Genomic DNA, 26,502 nt, shown 5'->3' with positions numbered 1-26,502 from the left:
AGAGCGCCGTGCGCCCGTCGGTTTGGTGGACCCGGTCAACGGACGCGCCGTGGCGCACGAGCAGCGCTGCGATGGCTGCGTGGCCGTATGCGCTCGCCAGCATCAGCGGCGTGTGGCCGCCATTATCGACGCACTCGGCGTCAACATCCCCGTGGCCAGGTGCCAGCAGAGCCTGCACAACAGCAAGATGCCCCCTGAACGCGGCCCATCCCAGCGCCGTGCGCCCGATCCCATCGCGCACCCCCGGGTCGGCCCCGGCATCAAGCAGCGTCCGCACAACCTGCACATGTCCCTTCGCCGCGGCGAAAAGCAACCCCGTCCACCCATCCGTTCCATCCGCGCCCGCGTCGGGACTCACGCCGCGCCCCAGGAGAAACCGCACAACACCGTCGTGCCCCTTCTCCGCCGCGTGAGCAAGCAAGCTCACCACGCCGCCGTTACCGTCCGGGCACCGCAGGGGGTCCAGCCCGACCTCGTCCAGCAGATACGTCAGCAGGTCGAGACGGTTATCCTCCGCAGCAAAAAACAGCGGACTAATCCCGCTGCTCTCCTCGAGGAGCCGGATATCCGCGCCGCGGGCAATGAGCGCGCGCACGTCCTCGGGTTTCCGCCCGATGACGAGAAACACCATCAGGAGCGGGTTGAGGTTTGCGCCGGCGCGGATGAGGCGAGTCTGGATCTGCGCGTTGTGCCAGGACAGCACGATAGGCACGAAGGGGCAGGCGGGGTCACCGTAGCCGCAGTCTGGGTTTGCGCCGCGGGTGAGGAGGAGGTCGACGATTTCGAGGCGCTGGTTTTGCGTCGCGAAGCAGAGCAGGGATGGATTGGACTCTGAGTATCCGGCTGGATCGAGGGAGGCGCCGAAGTCGAGGCATCGTCCGACGGTGGCGGGGGAGTTCTCGAGGACGGCCCATTTCAGGGCGGCTTTTGCGGATGCGATGTCGCGCTTGTAGAGGACTGGGGTGAGGATGGCGTGGAGGTGCGTGTTTACTTGGGACAGGGCGTTGAGCGAGGAGGTGCTGCAGGCGGAGGCGATGAGGGAGATGAGTTCAACAGGGAGGGTATCCAGCATTTCCAAGGTTGTGGCAATCCATGGAGATACTCTGGAGAAAAGTGAAGCAGATTGTGGCTGGCTTTAAGGCTGGATCGCTCGTATTGCGCTCACCTCGTGAGTCACAGAACATGAGAACATGCTCGAACAGCACTTGTCGATCTACTGGAATCATACGTCTTCACTGTCACTACTCCTCTCCTCCAGTCTGGTTCGTCAGCTAGGCCAACCGCTCCCGCACCCTCTGCACCCGCTCGCTCGACGCATCCAACTCCTCCTGCGACAGACCACCACTCGCCAGCGCCGCCACCAGCGCATCCACGACAGCCTCGCCCTGCGTCACATTGCGTCCCGACGCGAGCAGAATGTCCACGCCCGCCTGCTTCGCCAGCAGTCCGCGCTCGCCGTCGTTTCCAAATGCCTTTAGCGATCCCGCCTCGATCGCATCCGTAATAATCACCCCCTTGTACCCCAATCGGCCGCGCAGTTCATCCTTGACCCAGGCTTCGCTCATTCCCGCCGGTCGCTCAGCGTCGAGCGCCGGGTAGATCGCCCACGAGGTCATGATCATGGCGACGTCGGCCGCGATGGCGTCGTAGTACGGCAGCTCATCAATCGAGCGGATCGCCTCAAGCGGCAGGTCGATTGTCACCGGCGTCTCGTCGGTGTTCGCGCCGGCGCTCGCGGCCCCCAAGCCAGGGAAATGCTTTGCGGTGGCCAGCACGTTGGCGCCCTCTTGATGCGCAATGAACTGCGACGAGAGCTCCGCCACAACCGCAGAGTCGTTGCTGTATGAGCGGCCAAACTCGTCGATGAAATTGCCTGCCTCGCGGTAGACGTCCAGCACCGGTGCCAGGTTGGTGTTCATGTTGTACTTGATCAACTCCGCCGCGGCCTGCTCGCCTGTCTCGGCCGCGAGAGCGACTGGATCTTCCGACGCACCGACTTCCTTCGCCGATTGCTCCGGTGCACCCGGGAGACGGCGGACTGTGCCTCCCTCCTGGTCTGTCATGATGAGGAGCGGTGTCCCCAGGTACGCGGGGCTCTCTTCATATGTCGTGAGGAACCGCTCAATGACGTTGGGAAGGTTGTCGTCGACATTCTCGCCGAACAAAATGATACCCCCGACCTTGCCTTCGCTAATCAGGTGGAACAGGTGCTCCGGGGGGGTGGCGCCGGGATACGAGAAGATAACATGTTGCCCGACCTGGACCGCCGGGCGTGGTGACCGCGCCGTCGCAAGGCCAAGGAGCGATGCAAAATAGAATGTCGTCCGCTTCATCTTGAAGGTTCGGTGCGTGGACAGGGGAGAAGAACATGAGGAACGGGCTCATTTATCTTGTTCGAGAGTGATCGACAATCGATACGACCCTGGCTCGAGCGATACGAAGCTCACGCTGATCTTGCCATTTCCCGACTGATCTCCACGCCCTGAAGAGACGGTGACATCGATGCTTGCTCGAAAGGTCCAGAATGCGACCTGAAAAGGCGCCTTCAGACTTGATGCCCGACGACCATTGGGTGAAACTCGTATCTGTCAGTAGATTTACTTCGAATTGCTCTCCAAGCCACGCGATGACAGGTGTTGGAAATGTGACGACCGATTGGAGAACCTAGTCATTCATCCAGAGCCGATCCACCAGACAAAGTTCGCATCCGACTCGGGGGAGAGAGCGGAGAGTAAGCCGAGAAGCATATTCTGCAAGGCAGAAGCTTGGCTTCCCATGGCACTGCTTGTCGCTGTCCCGAAGTCCTCGGATGAGAGCCTGCCTCCCACTCGGCGACTCCCACTCATTGACTTCGTGGCTTCATTCCGCCGTACCATCGGCGATGGCCTTCGTCTCCCAGGCTGTGCTCAGTGACAAGATATCAGTTGAGGACCCCGTTGGTCTATGGAAGTGACGTCATCCTGGCTGTCCTCGATTAGGCTCCCACAAAACAAGTCATCAACCCCCATTGCAGCTTCTGCTTCTGCTTCTGCTTTTGCTCCTGCCCCTGGTTTTGCCTCCGATAAATACAGCATCGGATCCTGGACTGGTCCTGCCTCGATGTCGTGTGGTGACGCCAGAACTGCTGCCAGATAAAGTACCCGCAACCTGCACTGCTCTACCCGAAATCAATCTAAACACCATGAAGAAGCCGATGACAGACTCCAAGGCAGGCGCTCGTATCGACAATCCCGGCAGCGACGGCCTGGATGGAGAGCGAGCGTACGACTCCGGATTTAAGTACCAAATTCCTGAGGCGGGATATAACGGCAACAATGAGCCCATCAGGCCTGCACACCAGCAGTCCCTTGGTGACAGTAAGCGCCTATGTCTATCAAAGTCCGCCGTCTGGTCTCAGCTCACGAAATAGGACCTCCCACCGCCGAGACTGGAAGCAGGCGTAGAAATCCCGGCGGGACCCTCGGAAGCGCAGTGATGGGGCTATTCGCGGGGATCCACGTGTGTCTTCTCCGACCCTGATTGCTGACCGCGCTAACTGTGACAGGGCGCCGGCGAGTGGCTGCGGGGGGAGATTAACGCAACGGTGGACAGGACGTTCGGCAACGAAGAGGGCCTGGCGAGGAACAAGGCGATTGCGAGGAACGGTCAGCGGGAGATCACGTCGGGACAATTCAGTCAGAGCAATAATGATGACTCGTGGAGGAAGTTCAGACGCGAGTAACCATCATGGCTGGATTCGGGAACGGAGTACGGAATTCGGAGTTTTGTCTTCTGCCAATGTCAGTCCCATGGTCAGATTGTCATGCCGAGAGCCACGAAGGGACTGACCACCCACTGTGGTATCGATTTTATTCTTAGCCAAGGCGGCCAAAGCTTGTCAAATAATGAATTGCTGCAAGACCAGAGTATCGCACAGCCAGGCGCTGGCTCGGGGAGGAGCCAACGGTGATATCCGGAGTTAAGCCCGGCGGCCCTAACGCCGACAACGCCAACAATAAGACTCGACATCTCCCATGCGTTGCACCCCCGGCGCGAATCCCCTTCTCATCCAAATGTAAAGCCTGGCTGTCGACATGTCGCTCTATCTCAATGGCGTGGCTCTCGTCACCGGTGCAGGTACCTCCGAATTCACGCCCAGAGAACCCCCCCCCTCTCTCCCCCGTTCACGTTCTGAATTCAGACAGGAAGTGGCATCGGCCGCGAGTGCGCCCTCGGCTACGCAGCCGAGGGTGCGAGAGGCATCGTGCTCGCCGACCCGGACTATGACGCCGCTGTCGATGCGGCGCAGGAGGCCGAAACCCTCGCCACGCACCCGGCCTTCACTGCAGTTGCGATGCGAGTCGACGTGACAGACCTGGGCAGCGTCGCCGAAATGATCCGTGCTGTAATGAAGGTCTTCGGGCGGGTTGATTATTATGTGCATATTGCTACAGCACTGAACCATAGTTCGGTTGGGGGTCGGGAAGAAGTCGAGCGGGAGAATCCAGACCGCGCTGCCCAAATGGGGGCGAACGGGGCGATGCAGTGCGTACGGGCGGTGTCGCGCGTGATGAAGAATCAGTCTGTCGGGAGGTACAAATCGCGCGGACGTATTCGAGAGGGCAGTCGGGGCACAATCATCACTGTGGCATCGCGCAACCCGACGACCACAGAGCATACGCAAGGTGCGACGGAGAATCCTCTTCTCGATCTCACTCGAAAGGCGGGTAAGCTACTCCGAAGCACGCAGGCAATCCAGAGCTGATGTACACAACGCTCGTCTAGCACTGAAGAACGCGGCACATGGTGTTCGCGTAAATGCAATCTGCCCAGGTTTGGTGGAGAACGCAGATCCAGTCTCGAACGGCAGCATCGATCCACAGAAGGAGAGCATTGTCCCTATGTCTCGCACCGCGAGGCCGGAGGAGATTGCTGATGTTGCGCTGTTCCTCAGCAGCCCCAGGGCTAGCTACGTAACCGGTGCCACCTGGACTGTTGACGGCGGATTGGCGCTCCACGCAATGCAGACGCAGACGGCTAACAGAGCAGCCGTAGCTATTTGAGGTACTTTCGCTCTCTTCAGCATTGGCCCGAGAGTTAGGGTTATCCGCGGATCATGGAACCATAATTCAACATGTAGGATCGTCAGAGATAATAGAGAACGCACAGCTATCGCTGCCCAGATCTTGAATAACTTTTTGCGACTTAGGGGTCTGGGGGTATAAATGTCGCGATAGTGAGACTCAATCAGAGCAGCTCTTGTCGCCGATTCTCGATTACCAACTTTCTCTCGCATGGGCGTTCATATTGTAAATCCTTGGACCAAGGCGGCGGAAGTTCTCAAGGATGTTCGTATCCTGGCCCCTTGCCCCTGACGAGATCCGACTGTGACATCCCCCCATTGATTCTGTTCCCTCCCGCATCCAGAGCCTCCGAACCATGGCTCGACTCTGGAGGAGAATACCGTTGAGGCGGAAAAAAGACGCGCGATGCCCCATATCCCGTCTCCCAAACGAGCTGATCATCTTGATCGCCTGGTCCCTCTCACCCGAAGACATCAGCACCCTCATCCAAACCTGCCGCGGCTTCGCCCAACTCCTCGAACCAATCCTCTACCCCCAACTCGCGCAACACTACCGGCGCAACGCCAGGAACGAGACGGTACTCTGCTGGGCGGCGAAAACAGACCAGGTATCCGTGATCAACAAAATCCGAACCGCGGCGATACGAAAAGAGCATCTCGAAGCGTCCTTTGTCTTCTTGGCCATGCTCGAGGCCGCGAAACTCGGCCACACGGCAACCATGATCTCCCTCCTCGAACTAGGCGGGGACCTGTACGATCTAAATCCATCCAAGAACCAGAGCAGGGCCCTGCTGGAGAGTTGCGCGCTGCATGACGCCGCGGGCGCGGGACACGTCGACGCCGTCCAGGCTCTGCTCGACCACGGCGTGGATGTCAACATCGCGCACGGGGTATCAGTGCTCGCGAGCGCAGCGCAAAACGGCAAATCTGAGACAGTTCAATTCCTTGTCACACGGGGTGCAGATATCAAGGCACGGAACCTCATAGCGTTTGCGGTGAAAAGCCGGGATCCGGACCTCGTACGTTTCCTACTCAACAAGGGCGCCGAGATCGACGGCTCTTTGTATTATCTGGGCGAAGGTGAGGAAGCCCCTGCGCTTGTTTGGGCGCAGAAACTGCGTACTCACTCCACGGTAAGGTTGCTCCTTGAACGCGGGGCCGATCCCAACGTGGCGAGTCTCCAGGGCAGGGAAGCGGCTCTCCACGTCGCTACGAAGGACTCCGACGTCAAGAGCGTCGAGTTGCTTCTGAAATACGGTGCGGAAGTCAATATTCAGGACCGCCACGGGCACAGTCCCCTGCACAACGCCGCTCGCACGTGGTACACCCGGAAGTTATTCGCGCGTCAACGGGAGAAAATAATACAACTGCTCTTGGAACGAGGGGCTGATGTGCTGGCCACTGATAGCCACGGTGATACGCCGCTCATAATCTCTCGGCGTTGGGGGCGCCAGAGGATCATAAATATTCTGGCTAAAGCGACAGAGGAAGCTATCAGGAAGCGCGAAAGCGATATGGCGGACTCCAGCTTGTAAAGAGTTTCCCTGCCGACACGCCTCGACGGGAAGACTGATAAGTCAACACCGCGAAAATCGACCACAATTTCACCAACTTCGCGCACGTCTGGAAACCGCGAGTTAGTCCAAGACACAGCTCAACTTGGGGATCAGGGTCAGCCCTCGATGCTCAACGCGTCCCGGGGTCTCTGCTCTATCGCACGAGTACAGGCTAACTGTGTAATCCAGATCCTGACCACCCCCGGAAGTTGTCTGACGCCTTCTGGAATACGTTTGAGATAGTTCCACTTCGTAGGCGAAGTCCTTTTGGGACTTTTGTCCCTGTTTTGTAACTTATTATGGTCCGAGGACTCAAAAAAAGCCCGTTGTCTGCCGCGAGGAAAGATTACCTTTGTCACCATCCATTTCATGTGCCCGCTACAGTACTTCTTGTTGTCGAATTCATCGACATATGGGTCTCGTTCATTATCAATCCCCTTCCTAAATGGAAGTGCCCACTGAAATCCGTAGTGCCGACACCAGGGTCTGCTCCCGGCTTGAAGGCCCTCTAACCCACGAAGCGTTGCTCCCTGGACAATAGCTGCCTGTCTATAGCAGCACATGAATCAGTATACAAGTCGCAGTCGGTGTAATATCGCTAGCTCACGCATTATTAGGTATGGTAACAGCAGTCTTTCCATCGGTGCCGAACTCTTTCCGAAATGCACTCCGCAAGTACTCTGAATCTCCAAATCCACCGACCAAAACAATTCTCTGTTTCTGTCAATACTTTTGGACGACATTGATAGAAAAAATTGTAATTGCAAACCGACATTGATTGCATCACGCCGTGCCTCCTTATTTGCGTCCGCAATTTGTTGGCGAACCAAAGCCAGGACTTTGTCCACGACAGGGTCAAAAAGGAAGCCAAGATCGTCACTGTGAAGAGTTAAAGATTGCCAATCCACAGAGAAAAATCAAGGTACTAGACTGACTGCAAGATCATCACCAGGCGCTCGTCTTCGTTGAAGTATACTGGATCCGGGCGAGCAAGGGTCATATTGAGTGGGAGCTCATGGGTTCGGTGTGCTGAAGGGTAACCGAAATCCCGCTTTACAATTTCGAATTTGTTCACGAATTCGCTTCCAGGTGCTGTCGTGCGGCGAGGGAGATCATCGAATGACCTTCCTAACTTCTGGCTCATTAGGTGGTAGAACTTGCGATCAATAGCCGTGGAGCCACACTCCCAACCTAATAATTATCAGCCCTCTGAGAAAACCGCGAAGTAGTATAGCTTTACCAGTTCCGGTGCAAAGCTCTTCAAATTCCAGAGTAGGACGCACTTCCTTGATCAGGTATGTGGTTATATCCTAGTTGTTCAAGGGTCTGTGCTCAGAAATCTCCCATGGTTGAGGGACTGGGGCCGACTTACCACTGAACCCCCGCTGCAATCGCATACTAGAATACCATCACAAGCCTACACGAGGTAATAAGTCTACGGCGTGTGTATTCGGATTGCCATGTCCCTATTCACGAGTTAAACGGTGCCCTCAATCGCAACCGACAGCTAGAGGCCCGTTTACGCAGACTGTGGCTCGCAAGAATTCCCGAATTGAGAAGTTAGAAGACAAAGTACCGGAGCTGTCTCTCGAACTCCAGAAACTACAACATGAGCACTCCAAGCTGCACGAAGACCTTCGAGTGGCACACGTTGGTGCGATGCGTTCCCTCGAAAAGGATCGTCCAGTTGCAATGGAAGACAGAGATGTGCGTGATAAACTGTCAACCTTGGAGGAGGGACTTAGAGTGTGGGCTTGATCTCACGCTTTGGACAGCCTCACTGGACCGGATTGCGTTCCCAAGGAGATGAGTACGATCATCAGGCAGCTGGAGTGATACTGTATCCAGGTGGATTGGCAGAAACTCTAGTCCCTTCTTCCCTCTCTGAACAAGAAACCGCCCTTCCTACTGACACAGGCTGTCCTGGCCAAAGTCGTCCTTTGTGGGATAGTAGAGGACCCTTTCTTTATTTTCCCAGGCTCACCACACTTTGAGAATACACCAAGTCGGTCTCAATTATAGGGGATTTATAACTCACTCGCACGTGGGTAGTACGGAATTTCAACGGCTCAGGTTGCCCCGCTTTGCTAACATCGGGAATAGGAAACGAGCATGAAGCGCATGTCTGGCGTTCCCAAATGCTTCGAATTCTGAGCAAGTCTCAGATCTACGATACCACGAGGACTTCCGTCACCGCCGGGTTACAAAGGGCCAGTTCACGATTAACGGCGCATATCCTTGATGGGCCCACACAGATCCTCTTACGCCCACTCCACGACAAACGCAAAAGCCTCCAGCGCCGCGAAGAGTTGCAAAAGTTGGTAACGGATGTGGGAGAGCTGGCATTCCTGCTCTGGACGCAGCGAACAGTTATAACATGTGCAACCTTGGTCAAACCCCTGGCGTTCTCCGTGTCCAGCCCTTCGATGACTGCTCACCGACTTCACCATCTCGATGAAGACGACGAGCAATTAGACGGGCACGAAGTTGTTCTTATGACGCAGCCATTGGGGTTAGCATGGGGAGATGAGAACGGAGAAAATTATGACCAGAATAAGATCTGGGCGAAAGCAACTGTCTGTGTGGCGGAGATGAGGGCATAGGCATAGGCTGGCTTTCCAGATTCCCTCCAGACCTACTATGGCGAAGACGCCAAAAGATAACTAAATTGAATTTCAATACCATCCCCTTTCAATATCAAGAGCATACTCCGAACCAAATCTTCCCCCCCTCTCCAGTGTCAGTGCGAATCGAACACGCAGACAGCCGGCGAGTCTCCAGGGCAGGGTTGATGAAATTCTCCCACGAGTACGAGAGTTCGGAGTGTTCGGAGGATCCCGAGCTACTGCTGGGAGATGATTCTCAGATGCAGCCTGTAGACCCAATATAATGCGAGTGGGGTATATGTGAGTTGTCAAAGTGTCTTTTTGAGGTCCAATCCGCCTTGCTCCGACTCTACCGCGGGAGCCCTAGGTGTGTGGCACTTGGGGTCCTTGCCCTTGAAGGCACGGGGCATGAATCGTAGATTGTGCTTCAAAACGAAGGACTGGTGGTGGATTGGCGGCGGAAGCATTTGATCCGGCTTGTCAATAAAATAAATCGAAATGGAGAATCGAGGCGTTGCGTGAAGATGAACGGAGAGGAGTCTGACCCCAGACAGCTGCTGGAGTTTCTCCTCTCCTCTCCGGATAGAGTTCAGTTCAGCTCATCCTATTCCAGATTGCCAGATTCACATTGAAGATCTGCTGCGTGCTCTGGAGCTCTCCCTTTGCATGTCGTTCCATACAAGGACGGACCGGCGGCCCTTGGATCTCCAGTCATATACTAGGGCTCATATTTCAGACAATTTCGTGTTACATCTGAATATGCTTTAACTTTGTTCTGGCGACAGAGGAGGCTTCCTCAATGCGTCCAGTGCTGGAGAGGAGGAAGATCTCCAGGTGCCAACGCTCCACCACGCTGCATGCATCATCATGTGGTGATTCTTGGAAGCTTTACCCAACCACTGCTGAAGGTGACCCCATCAACAAGAACTACGCGACTTGGAGGCAATAAAATACTGGTAATGTGCTCAAACTCTTTTGGATCAGATTGCTGACGGGTAGCCAGGAGCTTTGTGGATCAACCACAGCCCCCGCGACTATGGAACTTCTTCTCTACAAGGCGTGCCCATCCAAATGATATGGACACCACAGCTCTCGCATTGGTGACGATGGAATACGAGCCCGAGCTTGCACATCCCATTCTTGACGAGATACTCAACTATGTTAATAAGGAACGACTTGTCCAGGTGTGTTTCCCCTGCGTCCCCCGCGTTGCAGTGACTGCATTCACAATTCCGATTCCATCCCAGGCGTGTCGATCAGGCATTAGTTGAGATACTGTAGCTGAGATCAGCTGACGGATAATGGAATGTCCCCCGGAGTAACTCTTCAGCGAGATCGCAGATCCTCAAGCCACCAAGTTGGCCCGCCCGGAGCGGGAGCGTCCAGCTGAACCCGCGCGGGTGGAAGAGAATCCCTGTTGCCGTCTTTCCGGCTCGAGGGTGCTTAACTTTGTTTTTGCAAGCGGATTGCTTGGCTGGTTGGTCATCAGCTGCATGGGAGGATTAGGTTCCTTAATCTACAGATCGTTGACAGAATGGGCAGGATTGGCATAACACCTTGGCGATACGTTGATTGGTGCTCTACTTTCGTGGAGGGATGTATACTCAGATACCATATCCTGTTTCGAAGTAAGGCAACCCCAGACCACCAACACTTCGACGCCGAACGGCTCTCTGTGTGACGCTGATGTGGATCTCGATTGGTCCAAACAAAGTGGATTGTATATGTATTGATGGTGCCTGACCTGAAAGGTGAAGACAGGGTCTACGCAGAGGGAAACAGCGATCAGCATCAGCAATCGGAATAATAGTAAAGAGTGTGATTCCAGTTCCTGTGGCCCAACACGAAAAGCAATTTTCAGCAGAAGTACCAATACCAAATACACACTTCAGATACAAACTTTTGAGGCAGCATGTGGAGAGAAGAGTTCGTGTAACAATGACCACAGGAAGATCAACAGGGAAGTGACGGTGAGAATAGGTAAGCCCGAATAGATTCTCTCATTGCATTGTACAAACTCTATGTCCTTCGGAACTCACAGAATTTGCTAATAGATATTACTGTCCTTTGGCAAGAGCAAGTGCTGGAGTATCCAGACTCATAGTATAAATACCTCCTCCTTCTCCCTCTCTCTGCTCATCAGCATCGGCAGCTGTATTCGCCATCAAGCTCTTCGTTCATATCTCTCAATTACCATCCATATTTGCAACCCTCCGTATCAACCACAATGAAGTTCTCTACTCTAGTTTCACCCATCCTCCTTGGTGCCCTTGCTAGCGCAGCACCCTCCACCGACTCCTCTGCAGCCGCCCCTGCTGGACTGGAGACCGCGAACCAGCTCATCTCCCGTCAATCCCCTACCAACGCCACCTGCGCAGCGGAGGTCCAAGCCCTCGACACCTGCCAGCAAAACCTTTCCACCCAGCTTTCCGAATGCCAGGCGGAGCAGGCAGCCGGCTCCCCGTTCGAAGACTACGCCCGATGCCCCGCCGTCAACGACCAAACCAGGAATGTCGGCGGCGTCACCTACAGACAACGCTGCAACCAGGGCATCGCGCAGGGAACCACGATTCTCGGAAGCCAGGACCTCCGATATGATGCTTGTCTTCAGGCATGCAGCGCCAATCCTAGTTGCCAGGGTGTCAACTACTGGCCCAACAATGCCAGGCCTTGCTTGATGTTCAGCCAGTACAATCCTAACTGGGGTAGTCGGGGCAACAACTACATTCTCATTGGTGCTCTCCCGACTCGCCGGAGATAAGCTGCGTAGGCCGCATGTGGAAGTGGTAGATAGGCATCGCCGTGGGAAGTTCTGTTTAGTGGTTGTCATTCGTTTGCGAGGCCATGGCATGCGGAAATGCAAGATGAACTACGGAGGATCATGTACTGTCCTAGGATAAGTATGGAATTTTCTGGGATCTGAGATGACTGTACCTTGTTCGTCTACAATGCTAGAATACTTGATTCTAGGATTTGTGATTCCAAGATTATCCTACCAATATTAGAACCTGGATCCAGACCATTCAATGTAGTGTTTTTTATGCTCTCTTCAACATTGGCAGGAGAGTGAGAGTTATGCGTGGATCACGGAACCCTTAGTAAAAAATATACAGCTATTGGAACGAAGATCTTGTAACTCTTCGCAACTCAGGAGTCTAGCGATATTATATTACGATTATTAACTCAGAGTAACTCTTGTCATGGATTCTTGATTGTATCAAGGTTCTCTTGCATGGTTGTTTGTATTGCAAAGGATCGGGCCCTGGCATCGGGCTTCTTCAACGGATGCTCGTTTCGTATCCAGGCCTTCACCCCTATCAAGACCCCCATGATATGTCCTCGCGCATTCTATTCCAGGTCAGCATGAAAAGCCCGACCTGACCTGTGGGTTATCAGGTGAGTTGGGTTTTGGGGTCAGGTCAGGCAACTCTAACCAAGATATGTATTCAAATATATTGGTGGCCTTGCACTCGAGTACCAGGATGCAGTCAGCATCGCTGCCTGAAAGGGCAAAAGCCTCGGCATCCATGGATGATAGATAGGCATGAGTTGGTGGGAGTCACGAGAGAAAAGATGGAAGCGACACCTTTCGCGGTAGGTACTGTTCAGAGATTCGCATATTAACAACCTGAAGGGCAAGGAATGGAAAGCTTCCTCATTGCCAGCGAAACCAGGTGACGTGACATTCTTTTCCTATGTCGGCGTAAAGTCCTCTTCAATATCCTCCAAACACGCGGATAATATAGAGAGAACTCCTCTGGCTCCCTGCTTGAACCAGCCCACTTTGTGGTCAACTTTTTCGACCTTTCCATCCACTGTTTTGATATCTTTTCTCATCTCATTGGCCTCGATCAACCAAGAGGCGTGTTCATTGTAAAGGTGGGTGGTATAAACGCTGTCAACCTTCACACCATCGACCCAAGTCCATCTCTATCTCTTTAATGAATCTGCTGTTTCTGTCTCTATCTATTCTGTCTCTTCGCTTCCTAATAGCACACAGAAGAATACACCACCTGCATCATGAGAAATTCCACCGGACACTGCTCCAGTATATCAGGCACAAGTTCAAGCCAGTCGAGTTTGAATCTACAGGCGATTGTAGCATTGCAGAACTCCCAGAACTCAACTCCGGGTACCATCCAGCACTTTCCCAGTCCAGTAGCGTAATCTTAAATTGCGGGCATCCGTCGCAATTCCCCAACCTTTCAACCATAATATTCCTCGGCTAAAGGTCACCGTGGGTGAAGACAGTGCGGTGGCCGTTGAGAGTCCGATCAAGCGTATTTCGCAATAATCGAATATATTGGTCTGACTCTGTCTGGCGAAGTTTCTCGATGATTGCAAGTTTCATGTCTCCAACATCCCGAGGTAATCTGGTGCTCGTATGCTGCGTAGCTCCGTGATCGCATCGTTAATCAATTTGGATACTGTAGCTTTTCGACAGGGTCAAGGGATGGTAATAATTTCTGAAGTGTATCTCCAGGGAGATATTCCATGATAATATAAGCCTTATTGGTGTCCGGGTCCCGGAAGGCTGCGTAGACTTTGGGGACTGGAACTTTGCTGTTTGCAGCGAGAAACCTCATGTTTTCAGCTTCGACGAGGGGCACGCCGTGGCCCATTTTCACTGCGAAACGCTCGTTAACCTGGACGACTTTGGCGGGCGCGTCGGGCGCGCTTATCAGTTCTGTCGCGGCCACGATCTCAGCGACGGTTGGGAGGCGGATGGCCTCAGAAGCCGTTTCCCTGGACATCCTGTAACAAGAAAATCAGAGATATAGCGCCGGAGCGGGTTGAAGTGGGTTGAGATTAAATTTGACCTGAGCGTTTTGTTGATATCAAAAGATTGCATCAGAACCTTTGCATGTCCATTCTGCCTGCCCGTGGGTTCAATTCTGAAACTGCACGACGAGTATCTATTTTTGTCTATTCAGGCATGAACTTGAAGCTCGCATGGCTCCACAATCTTGACGCGCGGCTGCTCCATATATTGATGGTATGCAGACTCACCTAAGTATCGACGTTCGCCGTGGAATTCAATATGAAGACTGCGACAAACACCTCAACGCGCTTTCGGGCCGCGTATCAGTGCAACCGCCCCTGCGATATGGCCACTCAAATGGTGTAAATACTACCACCTACCGTGGGGAGCGGTCCTGCCTGCAGAATACATTGTAACTCACGTCGAGAACATCCCGGAGAACGCAGACAGTGACCGCCATGGGAGTCCAACCAGCCGGTCCGGAATAGACCGATGCAATATGTCAGATATACCCCGAAAGACCCGAGCCCGCTTACACCAGACACCAATCACTCTCTCGACGGCGCACGCTGAGTCAAACTATTCCCCGAGGTTACGGAAATACTGTACGCCCATCGGGTAAGACACGTTGCACAACAACAGCCCCGGTGCCGGGTGTCCGAATTGACTCTACCCTGCCATTTATAGCCTATGATATAGAATTCCCCCGCCCAACCTTTCTCGCGCTCTCGCTTCGCTCAAATTATAAATTACTGTCTTTTCAGCTGGGTAAAATGCAGGCCCTTCGAGCAACAAAGCCCACCTCGGGCCTCCACCTAGAGGAAGTCCCCATCCCCGATCTAGGGCCCGACGATGTCCTGATAAAAGTCCACGCAGCGGGCGTAACCCCCGGCGCGCTCAGGCTCCTTGAACGGGGCCGTGCCCGGACACCCTCGATCGTGGGCCACGAAATCGCAGGTACGATCGCGAAGGTCGGAGATCTCGTCCCCGGTCACCTGGCGGTCGGGAGTCGCGTGCGCGTATATCCCATCTTATCCTGTCGGCGATGCGAATACTGCACCAGTGGGCGGGAGCATATGTGCGGAGAGGGCGCGATGATCGGGTTTGCGCAGTTTGGAGAGAAAGCGCCACTCTACGACGAGTACCATGACGGGGGTGTCGCGGAGTACGCAAGAGTGCCTTATTGGCTTGTCGACACTGTTCCGGAGAACGTGCCTTTCGATGTTGCGGCGAAGGTCCAAGATGTGGCAACAGCCTTGTATTCCCTGGAGAGAGCGAACCTGGCAACGGGTTCGGTCTTGCTGGTCACGGCGGCGTCAGGGGCCATGGGAGCTATCACAGCACGATTAGCAGCCGAGTTTGGCCTGAGGAAGGTGGTTCTCGTGGGTCGCTCACACGAACGTCTGGAGGCCGTTGGACGTCTGACGGATGTCGAGACTCCAGTCGTCGTGACATCGAACGAAGAAGGCGAACTAGACCAGCCAACTCTGCTGCAAAACCTGCATCATGCTGCCCCGGGAGGAGTCGACGCAGTAATCGACTACCTCCCATCCGGAGGGCTCATTGGGAAGATCCTCCCTGTGCTGAAGACGGGCGGTACCCTGGTACACATGGGATCAAACATGGCCCCTCTGCCCCTTCCGCTCGCGCTGATAATGACCAAGTGCTGGGTGATCGTTGGATGTCGTGCGCATACCCGCGAGCACGTCAAGAAGGCTCTCCAGTGGCTACGGGAGAAGAAACTAAGCATAGACGATTTGATCACCCACCACTTCCCCCTTAGTGATGCCGAGAACGTCATCGCGAAAATCGAAGGTCGGCAGGAGCCGATGTGGCTGACGGTGATTGACGTTGTCCCTCAAGCTTGAGGGCTGGAGAGGCAGAAATGTGTTCCAGAGAACGACTCTGAACTTTGAACTTTTGACATGGAGTGTACATATACAGACAATTGTCGATTGTTCAGAAAGGAATTTACAAGCCCAAAGAGAAAAGAGTAATACCTGGCACCAATGCTACATACAATCCTGCCTGACTTCAATCTCTGTATGTGTGTAAATCTTCCTATTCGGAACGATGAACCTCTCTTCGCTCGTGCGGTCCATTGTACTATGGGTATTCGTGCCGACAACTATGTGGTTCTTATGTTGAAGAGAGTTCATCCCGACATGATCGTGGCTGCGGTCACGTACCTTGGAGAACCCGGACCGTACCACGTAGTGTTTGCCGGAGGAGTATTCGCCGAGAAGACGCGGGAGGAATCGGGAGGCGATGGCATTGAACGAGGGGAATGACGCAGCGAGAATGCCGATGTTGATTTCGATAGCAGACCAGTACATGGCGCCACTGATGGCCCAGGTGGCGTCGGCGGAAGTAAGCATCTCCGGGATGAACGTGATGCGGATTATCGAGGAGACGCACGCGCTGTCAATGTTAGCAGGCAGCAGCAGCGAGGATGCGGCGACGACATACAAAAGCCCAAGGCAAATAATGAAAACGAGAGCGATCTTCTGCTTGCGCGGCATCTGAAGCCTGAAGATGACACGGATAGGCAGAGTGTAAGTAAGAAGGTCGGTCAGAATGTTTAGTGCTGCGTTCGCGAGGTAGAAAACGTTGATATTCACGCAAGTACCCTCGATACCGACATCCCAGGCCTTGGGGATCGGACGGCACTGGAAGGCTGCGGTGAGGACGTTGGCCAGTGCCTGGCAGGCCACAACACCGAACATGATGAAGGACATGCGAGTGAGATATTTGTCGGGTGTAGAATGAGCAGACGGAGGTCTTCACGAAGCCGAGACAACTGAGGTAGAACATGGAGCTCAGCCAGACGTTCTAGTTGCGTTAGCATTGGAGATCGATAGTACCTGGCCGAGTGGAAGTTCATACCAAAGAGTATGTGACCATCCCTTCTGGGTCTACGTCCTCGATGTGTTTACCAAGGCCATGCTCAAAAGCTTCTAATGTCAGTTGTCGTAGGGATGAGGGTTATCAGTACACCTACCGACAACCGTCACGGAAGAGAATGCCCAGGAGAAACACTGTATAAGACATTGGATCAGTTGATGCCGAATCCACCGCACCAGAGCCTTACGCATGCAAAGATAATCGGGTCTATAGGTATTAGCCAGAGGGTCGGATTCAGCAAGAGCCAGACATACAGTCATCGATGCCCCTCTTCTTGAGAACATAGACTCGCGCAAAGAGCCGGAGAAGCAAGACAACGAGAGTGATGGCTGCAAACGCGATGGCAATGCCAGCGACCTTTGGGCCTTGGGTCTCTGCCATGATGGCTGTAGAGGTAAAGACAGAACGGAGACCAACAGTATCTCCTCCCTTCAACAGGAGTCAGAGTGCACAGGCTGGCAGGGAATGAATGTTTGAGAGTTGAGGCTGTTCGAGCATAGGGGTGTTAAAACAGACCCTCTTTGGGAACGGCCCAGGCCTCAGGCAGGTGCCCCGGGTAGGGATTTGTTCCATGTCAGTGATGGACATTCTCCAGGATTCTTCCCCCGTTCTCTTCGCCTCACCAAGACTTCTTTTTTGCCATTTGCATTCCGGACTCCTCGCTCTGACTTCCCAAGCGATTCCTCGGCCAAGGAAGGGCGGCAGAGGCCGGGTTTATCCCAAATCGTCGTCCTTTTTGGGCTGACACGTTACTGGGCAGCGAAAGGAAGTAGTGACAGGGGCAGTCCCAGATCACGATGGCCCTCCATCGCCAATGAGAGACAGAACGATGAATCACGGAGCCACGATTCTGCGGGGATAAGCTCCTGGCTCAGACGAAAGGACGTGGCATATCAGGCGCGGAGTGATCGGCATCAGAAAGAAACCTCGACAGGAAAGAGTGCGGGAAAGCATCCCTTTCGACCCCTAATTAGTGGCAGGGAGGTTGGTGGAGAGGAGCGGCCGCTGGTTTCATGGGCAATACCCTGATCCTGCTGGCCAATCTTGGGCTTTTTGGAAGACAGCGGCGTCCATGATTCGGCACAGATCCAACAGAAGTGACGGTTAGTCGAAGGAGATTGGCGCAGAGAGTCGGAAGGAAGACGCGTTGCGACTGCTCGAGAAACAGTAGGCGATTGGATCAAAGGCTGGACTGCCTGGTCGGCTGCGTCCGGCGCTAGATCACACCGGCCAAACCAGGAAACAAGCGAGCCAACCCGCAGCTGGAGAGGACAAGCGATGGATCAAGAGAAATAGTGCGGCGCAGTGCCGATCAGTTCGACGGGTAACGGGTGGAACAAAGTACGTCGCAAACGAGGTCAGTGAACTGATCTCCTCGCTTGGGCACGGGCACGAGTTCCGGATCAGTTAAAAGAACGTGTCGAGGATGCCTCGTCACCAGGGCCGGACCGTTGGAGCCTGATCAGTTCGTCATACAGCCTTCGAACCGACAGGAGACAGGAGTCCATCTGCTCTTTGTTCTCGGCCCCCAGAACCCCCCCCCCCAGTTCGCTTACCAGGTTGGATTCAGAATGAGGGAGCCATCCGTCCTCATGGCGGCAGGGGGGGTCCAGCACGACAAGCCAGTGAGTCAGACTTTTGATCGAGTGCGGGTGTAGATTGAATCTAGATTCGTCGTGAAGCGGCCATAAAGGAGCACGTCCCAGTCGTAGCTGTCAGTTCGTAACAACGGCGCTGTTCTCCTGCACCACAGCTCCACTACCTTAACGACGGCCAGGATCAACAGAAAAAACTCTTGCCTGGTGGACGCGGAGCTCTCAATCGTCTGCAATTCGTCCATTGGTGCTGTCAATTCATTTAGCGCGAGAAGCGGATTGGAAAGCCCATTATTGGGCTGATATGCCTGCCCTCTCATGAAGCAGGGATCTCGAACGGGAAGGAGAGGGCAAAATGAGAGAGCAAAAGTAGGGCTCAATAAGAGTTGACGCATCTGCTTTTCCCTCCGAGTTCATTCTCCCACTTTGAATTCCAGTGAACAACTGCCATCATGGGTCTCGGAGAGCAGCTTGTCTCGCAGCTGACCGTGGCCAATGTCGTTCTGGGCTATTGTGCCTATGTCGCCTTGAAGTTTCTCTATCAGATCGTCTATTATCACTTCCTCCACCCCCTGTCTGCCTTCCCAGGTCCGTTTTGGGGCACAGTCACTCGGCTATGGATCGCATGGCATAATGTGAACGAGACCGAGCTCCCGACGGTCTATGAATTGACGAAGAAATATGGTATGCTCATGTCCGTGCTAGATGATGCCTGCTCATGCTTTGCAATAGGACCCGTCGTGCGAATTACTCCTTCCATGCTGCTGGTCAGCGACCCTACCAAGCTTCCCGAGATATACCATCGCAATGCCGACAAGACTGGACACTATATCACTGGTGCGTTCGGTGAAACGGAGTCGATGTTCAACATGAGATCACACAAGACACATGCTTCTTTCCGCAAGCACGCCGCAGCTCCGGTAAGCTGTCACGGTGAGGCAAGGGTATAACTACTTACTGAGACTGGGACAGTACAGCTTCTCCAATGTAAAGCGCATGGAGCCTTTGATTGATCTTCGTATCCTGGACTGGATCAACAAACTGGAAGAGAAATACGTCCGTACTGGGGATGTCTTTGACTTTTCTTGGTGGGCTGTGTAAGTACCGTCCGCGGTCCACCATATCAAACACTAATCTGTGCAGCTACATGGCGTACGATATCATTAGTGAGGTCGGCTTTGGCGCTCCATTTGGCTTCGTTGAGAAAGGCGAGGACGTAGGAGGTCTGATTCAGGGCTTCCACGACGGTCTCCCGGCTTTTGGGCTTCTCGCACGTCTGCACCCCTTCACGGGCTGGATAAAAACAACCTTCTTGAAGAAGTACCTGGTTGCGAAACCCGAAGACGACTCTGGAATTGGCGTTCTCATGCGCTTCCGCGACCGGCTCATCGAGCAGCGCGTTGAGGATTTGAAAAGGAGAAAAGACATCGGCCGCATTGACTTGCTGCAGACGTTCCTGGAGGCACGGACAGAGGACGGTCAGCCTCTCTCCATGGACTACATCAAAGCAGAGATTCTGCTTGTTCTATTAGCCGGTGCGGATACCACGGGGACCGTCTTCCAGGCAATGATCCACTACCTTCTCACTCACCCAGGCGTGTACGAACGGATGATGGAGGAAGTCGATGCAGCCGTTCGGAAAGGCCTCATCAGCGCCGATATGCCGCAGTACACCGAGATTCTGGAAAACCTCCCGTACTTTGTTTCCTGTGTCCGCGAAACGCTACGGATGTGTCCCCCGGCACCCAGCATCTTCCCCAGATACATATCAGAGCCAGGCCTGGACCTGTACGGGAAAATTGCGCCGGCGGGGACAGAAATCTCTGGGAATCCGTGGATAATGCACCGTGACAAGAAAGTATTCGGCAAAGATGCCGACGAGTTCAATCCCGATCGATGGATGGATCCAGAGCAGGCGAAGCTGATGAATAAGTACCTCTTCACCTTTGGGTATGGCGCGCGGGTGTGTCTGGGCAAGGATATTGCCATGATGGAGCTCTTCAAGGGTCCACTCCAGGTATGAACACCCTTATATGAAGGCAATTGATTGTGGCTAAGATACCGAGTTCTTCCGCCGTTACAAGCCACATCCAGCGAAGGACAAGCCTGAGGCAAAGTTTGTGATCAAAGGAGGAGTGGGATTCTGGCGCGACATGTGGGTGACAGTTGAGAAGCGGCCAATGGTGGAGGCTCTATGATGAACTTGAGGCCTTCCGGGTGAAAGAGAGTCAAGCCCACTGCTGTGGATAGCATCAGTTCTTCCCAATCAGGTCAGCAGATCCAAGACTCAAAGCCTTGGCAAGCACCGCTAGCGGCCTTGTGCGGGTCTCGGCCGGGTTTTCTCGTATTCAGCTGAAGCCAAGGAAATGAGACAATTAGCAGTCCCATGATCGAGGTTGGAGAAGATTGCAACGCAGAGACTTCAAAAGCTCAAACGATTTCTCCCCGTCCCCGTGAGCAGACACACGCTGCGCTGCGCTTCAGATGGTCAGCCTCTCCCGCACCAGCCTCTGGCTGGCCCTGTGCGCCCTCGTCGCCACAGACACCTCGTTCCCAGCCCACATCGAAGTCGACGTCCTATTCCCCCGCAACGAAACGTACAACAACCTGACCAGCTTCCCCGTCGTGCTCGCCGTGCAGAACATCGAAGCGGCATACAAGTTCGAATGGGACATCTCGTGGAAGATGTTCAACGCCTCCCCAGCGGCCAGGGAGACCGATTACGAGAGCGGCTACGGAAGCTACAGTTCGCTGCTCTCAAACAACTTCCAGTGGTATTTCGACGATGTCGCGGTCGTCCCGATGCTGGGGTATAATTTCACCACGATGGACCCCGGAAACTACAGGCTGGAGTGGGAATACATTACCACGCCGTGCACGAGGGAGCCGCCGAATACGATTGTTTATAACATTAGGGAGACTGTCGCGTCGGGGACGCTCCATTTCAGTGTCGTGAATGATGGGACCGGGTTGGAATTTGATATCCCCATCGACGAGTGTCCGCACTTCGGCGACATTTGGTCCGTTCGCGATGCGACGTACACATATTGTCCGTTCTTGGGGAGCAGTGAAGGGGTCGAAAGTGAGCCGTGCGCAGCCAGGCTGGAGAGCAGGGAGCAGGTCGAGTGCATTCGGCAGTACCTCTTTGAGGGCACTGTTGAGGTGCCTAACAACGAGACCGAGACGTGTCGTTCTGCATTTGATCGAGTTGATCCTGAATGGCTCGAGTATGACGACGACGACGACGATGATGATGGTGGTGATGGCGATGACGGAGACAGAGGCAGCACCGGGCCGGGTAACTTACCGGCCGGAGATGACGGAGGCGAAGGCAGCACTGGCTCGAGTAACTTGCCGGCCGAGGACGACGACGATTCCGCGGTGTCTGTTCGGCCGGGGATGCTTGGTGCTGTGGTCGCAGGCGTGGCGATAGTGGCAGCTTTGTAGATATCTATGCACTTGTCAGTTAAGTGCTATAATCTATTATGGATTTCAGTCAGCTCCCGACCTGTGTCTGCACCTTCCGTACTATTTTTCTTTTCTCGTTCTTATCCCTTCCATGCCTCTTCCTTTGCGTCTCACTTGTCATGCAGGTATCAAGTGCTTTCTGCTGCCAGACTTGCAGTGTCTTCACCGGGAGCCGTGATCCAGCCTTATTGTACCAGAAAGAGGACCCAATCTTTTAGGTTGGGGACAGAAAGATCGTTGGAGGTGGGAATCAAGGAGGAGTGGGGAAGCCAGTCAATACGTGTTGGCCCAGGGCCATAGCGAATATTCGCCCAAAGTGACATCCGATCAGCAGTATTGACATTTCCGAGATGCAATAGTCTTTCACGGTATAGGAGAAGGTACAGTTACCTGTGGAATGGAGAATCAAATGCAGGAGGCAGGTGCGAAGAAGCAGATTAAGCCTGTTGAGACATGCCTCCTGCTGCAGTAACACCAGCCTCTCTGCTAACACAAGTGAACTAGGAAGGCGCGAACGAGTAATTGAGCCTGTTGCGACTCGCGGCAGGTACGACGGGGGATCACACGCCATGTCGTGAGAGGGTCAGTCCTCGTTTTACTCGCCCCCCTTTTTCTTTCTCATTCCCATTCGATTCCATTCGAAATCCCAGCTCCACGAGAGGACAGGCCGTTGAGATCTGTCAGCCAGAATAAGCCTTTCACTAGAAGGATTGACCCTTTTTAGTGGAGCGGCAAATTCCAACAAGATCTCCGTCCTGCTCCACAACCTGAGATGGCCGCCAATACAGCGTATCGGGGAGGGCGGATTATTGCATTGGACACGGGGGAGCCAAGCAAGAGGAGGCCGATCTTGCTGTTGTGGAGGCCAAACGCCCTGGCGAGAGGAACCACGCTGAGACGCAGTTGGTAGGGTAGGTCTATCAATGAGCCCTCGCATATTTTAGACATCTAACAGTGTTTTTCTGAAGCGGCGACCATGTACATTCGCGCCCAAAAGGGCTAATGGAACCGTGGCATCTACGGGATCGCAACAGATGGTTTTCATTTTACCATCTACCACATGACCCCAGACGGAGAGGTACATCCCACCCCCATCTATACCATGACTAGTCACTAATCAATGGAGTGCATAATCAGTATTCCCATACTCAGGCACACGACTGGGACCGTGACGCCCAGGTGCCTCTCGTACGTGATTGGGGCCGCAGCGCAGCTCAGCCCCGCAACAACAATTGCCATCATGGATTCGGCCGAGCACTTCGAAGGGCTTTTTGGTATTCGTACGATGACAAATTAAGCATGGTGGCGTGAGGGTGGCCTTGAGGAAGATGATGACGATATTCAGAAGCGTGTGAGCGACAGGATCTGAATCGCTATTGATGACGGGTCCTGATCGTGTGCAAGAAGGGCCCTGGCAAAGGAAGGCAAAGAACTCTATTCAGTACTATCATGAACAATCAGACAGCCGCATTCAGCTTTGGGAGAACGCGTGATCTCCTCTTAACATTCGAAGCAGTCCCTGTCGTAAACGCATCCTCGCAGGCCAGCCATCGCAGAGGCTCCTCCCAGTACTTCGTATGATGCTTATTCTTCTGCATGATTCCCGCCAGATCGAGCGGGTCAATAAATGTCTCGATCTTCGGCCGCGAGTCCAGCCACCCGGGCCCCATGCGCTCCGTAACGCCGTCGAAATCGAGATACCGCGTCTTATCCCGCGGGAGGTACCGACCGGGGTGCATGAGGTTGATCCAGAAGGCGAATAGGACCATTGGCGCGGCGTCGAAGGCGTAGAGGAGCCATTCCTTTGTTTGGAAGTATTGGCATGTGTCGTTGCAGTCCACATTGGGTGGGTCAATCGTGTAGAGTGACTCGACAGCGCGGTAGAGACAGCGGACGAGGACGAGCGCTGATGTTCCGTAGAGCGTGTAGAAGACGAAGCGGAGGTTGCGGGGTGCCATACCCTGGCGCGCGCACTTGCGGTGGAGGCTCGCGACGACGCCGACGAGTGCGACTTCCACGACGCATTGCAGGATCACGGAGATGGCCATTAGGATTGCGCCGCTGCGGTACTTCTCTACTTCCTTCGCGCCAGTGGCAATGCGCGCGCCGCCGGCGGCTGTGAGACCCTCGACGAGGACACCGATGTAGACGAAGAAGTAGACTGTGCGGTTGGGGTTGAGCCAGGCGAACATGGGGATGTAGTGCATTATTCGGCCGAGGATGTTGTACGCGGAGGCGGAGAAGATGGGGGGAGCGGCATAGATGAAGATTGTTCCGGCTATGTAGAGGTTGAGGTGCTGGGGATTGTAGCTTGAGATGGCGCGGAGGATCCAGCCGACCACGTAGACGAGAGAGCCCCAGAACATCCAGAAGGTAATCTTCCAGAAGCGGTAGTGGCTGAACGAAACGGTCAGTAAAGTCCAGGTGAGGAGCAGCCCCGGAAAGCTTACAAGTTCTGGTAGATGTGCATGCCCAAGGACAGGCTGAGGAGGCAGCCAAAGACGATAGGAAGCACATGGCTCGCCTTGTACTCGTAGATGCCCGTCTCGCGGTCGAATGTCGGCATGGCGTCGTTCGAGGAGGATTGCTTCAGGCTGACAATGGAATGTTCAGCTGGGTTGCGCGACATGTCTCAACTCCACCAGGGGCACCTGGGGAGGAGGACCCTGTTATACCCACTGGAGTCAGATCGTCATCTTCAGCCATCCTCGCCATGTGGCCGTGTACATTCGACAGGCGGTTCATTGTGCCAGAAACGGTTAGACGTCAACAGCCTGGAGTCAAGCAAGCAGAGGGCGATCAGAGTGCTGACGGATGGGCGCTGGGGCCAGCCAGATTCGTTTTAGTCGGGCGCAGCATCCTTCCTGATCAGGTTAGCGTTTGTTGGAATGTTGGTGTGCCAAGCCAGGCGCAGGGAAGTGGGGTTTCGCGCACGGCACCAGAACACCGAGATGATCCGACAAACTGGTCGTCGGCAAGCTTTGGCAACGATCTTTCCCTGTTCCAGTGCCATGCGACGACATCGACGTCGGCGACGCGAAACTCCGATGCGAAGAGGCTGTGTCTTGCTGTTTCAGTTCTCAAGTGTGGCAGCCCGAAAATTCAGGCCAAACACGGTTCAAAGCCAATCACAACGCAGAAACATGGTGGGCCGCCTGCGGTACATCGGCCCCAAAGGGGCTTAGCGCGATGATGTTATTGTATAGATTGACCATTCCATGAAGAGCCGGTTGTTGGAAGGTTTTGGATACGACCAGATTGTAGAAACCCCAAGTATAAATACAGACGAAAGGTGACGAAAAGAAGGGAAACAAGGAGGCATGGTCTCACTGCTCTTGCTCCAACAATCGCAATTGACAATGGCGGACAACTCCCCTTCTCTAATACCGTTTCTGGGTGCCATGACAGCCGGTCAAACGAACGAGGTATGCCGCTTCACATTTTCCAAAGTCGGTCAATGGCTCTCAAAAGTTTCCTTCAAGCATTCATGCTTATGTGGACGGCAGACAAACCCAGATGACGGACCCATGGCGCCGTACCCCAGGATTGAAGACCTCCAACATCAGGAGCCTTATCCTCCTCAATCGTACCATACCCGCAACATCTCACGATCCGTCTACATCGACTTCTCGGGATGGACCCAAAATTCTCTCCAGATCTCCGAAGGTGGGCCAGGAGGTGTGTCTATCTACACTGTCGACTTAACGGCCCGGAATCCTCAGATGAAGTTCTTCGTCGCGGGAGATCCCCGGATACCATTTGCAACAGTCACCCTCGGCGCCTTCAATACCAACGTCCAAGTGAGCATTCACAACCACTCAATCACGATAAACGTCAAGAGCAGGCTTAAGAAGGAGGGCGTGTTCCAATCGCCATCATTAGGGAATGCGCCTCTAACCTGGAAGAGCCGGAGCATGAAGCAATTCGACTTCGAACTCCGGGATGGGAATGGTATTCCACTGGCGCAGTTCAACCCCCATCCTTCCTGGGCCCTACGCAAGGCTGGTCGCCTGGATCTGTTTGGGCCCAGCGTCAGCAGTGGACAGCTCATGGAGGAAATCATGGTAACAGCCTTCGCCTTGGTGCATTCGACCAATATCCAGTTGGAGGCCGCAACATGTGGTGCAGGGGCATCGAGCCCGGGATCCGTGTCGTCTGTCTCACCCACATAACGAATTATCAGAGAATGTCTCTACAATTGCTGTTGGAGTCGGGCGAAGCAGGATGTGTGGCGTTGAGTTGGTTTTACATAGTGAGAAATCTTTACTCTGGAGTATATATATTGGCAGGGTTCAAGCCTAGCGCCGATCGTTTTCCATTTGCCAAGGCTTCGGGCGAATTCGCTGTTTCTTTCCCTCTCCAGGGTTAGCTTGTTTTGCATAAAACCAATCAGATGAGAAATTGTCCCTAAACGCCAGCGTTCTGACCTGAAACAGACTCGAAGTGCCTTACAAGGTGCCTTTCAGCTTGTATGATTAGCTGAGTGCTGAAAGACCTTTTCGTTTCTGCAGAGAGCCAATCATGGGATCACCACTGTAAACGGTCACGG

At 54.1% G+C, this 26,502-nt stretch overlaps 14 protein-coding genes across 14 annotated transcripts; 9 read left to right on the top strand and 5 right to left on the bottom strand.

Moving 5' to 3' along the window:
* Positions 1 to 1,172: 1,172 nt before the first annotated feature.
* Positions 1,173 to 2,757, bottom strand: BJX67DRAFT_200241 (putative glycosyl hydrolase). The gene has a single exon (XM_071025442.1). It carries the CDS (start codon positions 2,331 to 2,333, stop codon positions 1,272 to 1,274), a length of 1,062 nt encoding a protein of 353 aa, XP_070883818.1. The 5' UTR covers positions 2,334 to 2,757; the 3' UTR covers positions 1,173 to 1,271.
* A 424-nt stretch (positions 2,758 to 3,181) lies between these two features.
* On the top strand, positions 3,182 to 3,721 carry BJX67DRAFT_383465 (uncharacterized protein; the record flags this gene model as incomplete). Its single annotated transcript, XM_071033468.1, has 3 exons — positions 3,182 to 3,356; positions 3,410 to 3,498; positions 3,545 to 3,721. 3 exons carry the CDS (start codon positions 3,182 to 3,184, stop codon positions 3,719 to 3,721), a joined length of 441 nt encoding a protein of 146 aa, XP_070883817.1.
* Positions 3,722 to 4,073: 352 nt separating this feature from the next.
* Positions 4,074 to 5,042, top strand: BJX67DRAFT_383464 (SDR family NAD(P)-dependent oxidoreductase; the record flags this gene model as incomplete). Its single annotated transcript, XM_071033467.1, has 3 exons — positions 4,074 to 4,116; positions 4,185 to 4,706; positions 4,765 to 5,042. 3 exons carry the CDS (start codon positions 4,074 to 4,076, stop codon positions 5,040 to 5,042), a joined length of 843 nt encoding a protein of 280 aa, XP_070883816.1.
* Positions 5,043 to 5,418: 376 nt separating this feature from the next.
* Positions 5,419 to 6,597, top strand: BJX67DRAFT_383463 (ankyrin repeat-containing domain protein; the record flags this gene model as incomplete). The annotated part of the gene is made up of 1 exon (XM_071033466.1): positions 5,419 to 6,597. One exon carries the CDS (start codon positions 5,419 to 5,421, stop codon positions 6,595 to 6,597), a length of 1,179 nt encoding a protein of 392 aa, XP_070883815.1.
* A 102-nt stretch (positions 6,598 to 6,699) lies between these two features.
* On the bottom strand, positions 6,700 to 7,762 carry BJX67DRAFT_383462 (Hsp70 family protein; the record flags this gene model as incomplete). Its single annotated transcript, XM_071033465.1, has 5 exons — positions 6,700 to 6,900; positions 6,969 to 7,167; positions 7,226 to 7,332; positions 7,392 to 7,497; positions 7,554 to 7,762. 5 exons carry the CDS (start codon positions 7,760 to 7,762, stop codon positions 6,700 to 6,702), a joined length of 822 nt encoding a protein of 273 aa, XP_070883814.1.
* A 316-nt stretch (positions 7,763 to 8,078) lies between these two features.
* Positions 8,079 to 9,221, top strand: BJX67DRAFT_373643 (uncharacterized protein; the record flags this gene model as incomplete). Its single annotated transcript, XM_071031428.1, has 4 exons — positions 8,079 to 8,094; positions 8,126 to 8,364; positions 8,488 to 8,623; positions 8,722 to 9,221. The coding sequence occupies 4 exons, from the start codon at positions 8,079 to 8,081 to the stop codon at positions 9,219 to 9,221; spliced, it is 891 nt and encodes a 296-aa protein (XP_070883813.1).
* Positions 9,222 to 11,451: 2,230 nt separating this feature from the next.
* On the top strand, positions 11,452 to 11,985 carry BJX67DRAFT_383460 (uncharacterized protein; the record flags this gene model as incomplete). Its single annotated transcript, XM_071033464.1, has 1 exon — positions 11,452 to 11,985. The coding sequence occupies one exon, from the start codon at positions 11,452 to 11,454 to the stop codon at positions 11,983 to 11,985; it is 534 nt and encodes a 177-aa protein (XP_070883812.1).
* A 1,225-nt stretch (positions 11,986 to 13,210) lies between these two features.
* On the bottom strand, positions 13,211 to 13,978 carry BJX67DRAFT_373642 (uncharacterized protein; the record flags this gene model as incomplete). Its single annotated transcript, XM_071031427.1, has 3 exons — positions 13,211 to 13,350; positions 13,461 to 13,597; positions 13,653 to 13,978. 3 exons carry the CDS (start codon positions 13,976 to 13,978, stop codon positions 13,211 to 13,213), a joined length of 603 nt encoding a protein of 200 aa, XP_070883811.1.
* A 112-nt stretch (positions 13,979 to 14,090) lies between these two features.
* Positions 14,091 to 15,926, top strand: BJX67DRAFT_199967 (alcohol dehydrogenase catalytic domain-containing protein). Its single transcript, XM_071025440.1, has one exon. It carries the CDS (start codon positions 14,760 to 14,762, stop codon positions 15,852 to 15,854), a length of 1,095 nt encoding a protein of 364 aa, XP_070883810.1. The 5' UTR covers positions 14,091 to 14,759; the 3' UTR covers positions 15,855 to 15,926.
* Positions 15,927 to 15,998: 72 nt separating this feature from the next.
* On the bottom strand, positions 15,999 to 17,271 carry BJX67DRAFT_373640 (uncharacterized protein; the record flags this gene model as incomplete). Its single annotated transcript, XM_071031426.1, has 7 exons — positions 15,999 to 16,407; positions 16,456 to 16,688; positions 16,723 to 16,818; positions 16,873 to 16,940; positions 16,988 to 17,024; positions 17,078 to 17,097; positions 17,145 to 17,271. 7 exons carry the CDS (start codon positions 17,269 to 17,271, stop codon positions 15,999 to 16,001), a joined length of 990 nt encoding a protein of 329 aa, XP_070883809.1.
* Positions 17,272 to 18,937: 1,666 nt separating this feature from the next.
* Positions 18,938 to 20,683, top strand: BJX67DRAFT_383456 (cytochrome P450; the record flags this gene model as incomplete). Its single annotated transcript, XM_071033463.1, has 5 exons — positions 18,938 to 19,169; positions 19,218 to 19,405; positions 19,458 to 19,582; positions 19,629 to 20,502; positions 20,552 to 20,683. The coding sequence occupies 5 exons, from the start codon at positions 18,938 to 18,940 to the stop codon at positions 20,681 to 20,683; spliced, it is 1,551 nt and encodes a 516-aa protein (XP_070883808.1).
* Positions 20,684 to 20,739: 56 nt separating this feature from the next.
* On the top strand, positions 20,740 to 22,475 carry BJX67DRAFT_200131 (uncharacterized protein). Its single transcript, XM_071025441.1, has 2 exons — positions 20,740 to 22,333; positions 22,458 to 22,475. Exon 1 carries the CDS (start codon positions 20,970 to 20,972, stop codon positions 21,930 to 21,932), a length of 963 nt encoding a protein of 320 aa, XP_070883807.1. The 5' UTR covers positions 20,740 to 20,969; the 3' UTR covers positions 21,933 to 22,333; positions 22,458 to 22,475.
* Positions 22,476 to 22,665: 190 nt separating this feature from the next.
* On the bottom strand, positions 22,666 to 24,719 carry BJX67DRAFT_360363 (RTA1 like protein-domain-containing protein). The gene is made up of 2 exons (XM_071029766.1): positions 24,404 to 24,719; positions 22,666 to 24,350 (listed from the first exon to the last, which is right to left on the bottom strand). Exons 1-2 carry the CDS (start codon positions 24,580 to 24,582, stop codon positions 23,411 to 23,413), a joined length of 1,119 nt encoding a protein of 372 aa, XP_070883806.1. The 5' UTR covers positions 24,583 to 24,719; the 3' UTR covers positions 22,666 to 23,410.
* Positions 24,720 to 25,312: 593 nt separating this feature from the next.
* On the top strand, positions 25,313 to 26,125 carry BJX67DRAFT_383453 (uncharacterized protein; the record flags this gene model as incomplete). Its single annotated transcript, XM_071033462.1, has 2 exons — positions 25,313 to 25,378; positions 25,460 to 26,125. 2 exons carry the CDS (start codon positions 25,313 to 25,315, stop codon positions 26,123 to 26,125), a joined length of 732 nt encoding a protein of 243 aa, XP_070883805.1.
* Between the last annotated feature and the right edge of the window lie 377 nt (positions 26,126 to 26,502).

The sequence above is a fragment of the Aspergillus lucknowensis genome, assembly GCF_044049455.1.
Source record: "Aspergillus lucknowensis strain CBS 449.75 chromosome Unknown BJX67scaffold_37, whole genome shotgun sequence".
Classification (NCBI taxonomy): Eukaryota; Fungi; Ascomycota; class Eurotiomycetes; order Eurotiales; family Aspergillaceae; genus Aspergillus; species Aspergillus lucknowensis.
The sequence above is the reverse complement of the archived record's forward strand: the minus strand, read 5'-3'. Positions and strand labels throughout refer to the sequence as shown.

Coding starts and splice junctions, on each gene's coding strand:
- BJX67DRAFT_200241 (XM_071025442.1), bottom strand. CDS start 2,333: ATGAAGCGGACGACATTCTATTTTGCATCGCTCCTTGGCCTTGCGACG.
- BJX67DRAFT_199967 (XM_071025440.1), top strand. CDS start 14,760: ATGCAGGCCCTTCGAGCAACAAAGCCCACCTCGGGCCTCCACCTAGAG.
- BJX67DRAFT_200131 (XM_071025441.1), top strand. CDS start 20,970: ATGGTCAGCCTCTCCCGCACCAGCCTCTGGCTGGCCCTGTGCGCCCTC.
- BJX67DRAFT_360363 (XM_071029766.1), bottom strand. CDS start 24,582: ATGTCGCGCAACCCAGCTGAACATTCCATTGTCAGCCTGAAGCAATCC. Junction 24,351..24,403: donor ATGCACATCTACCAGAACTT/GTAAGCTTTCCG, acceptor CGTTTCGTTCAG/CCACTACCGCTTCTGGAAGA.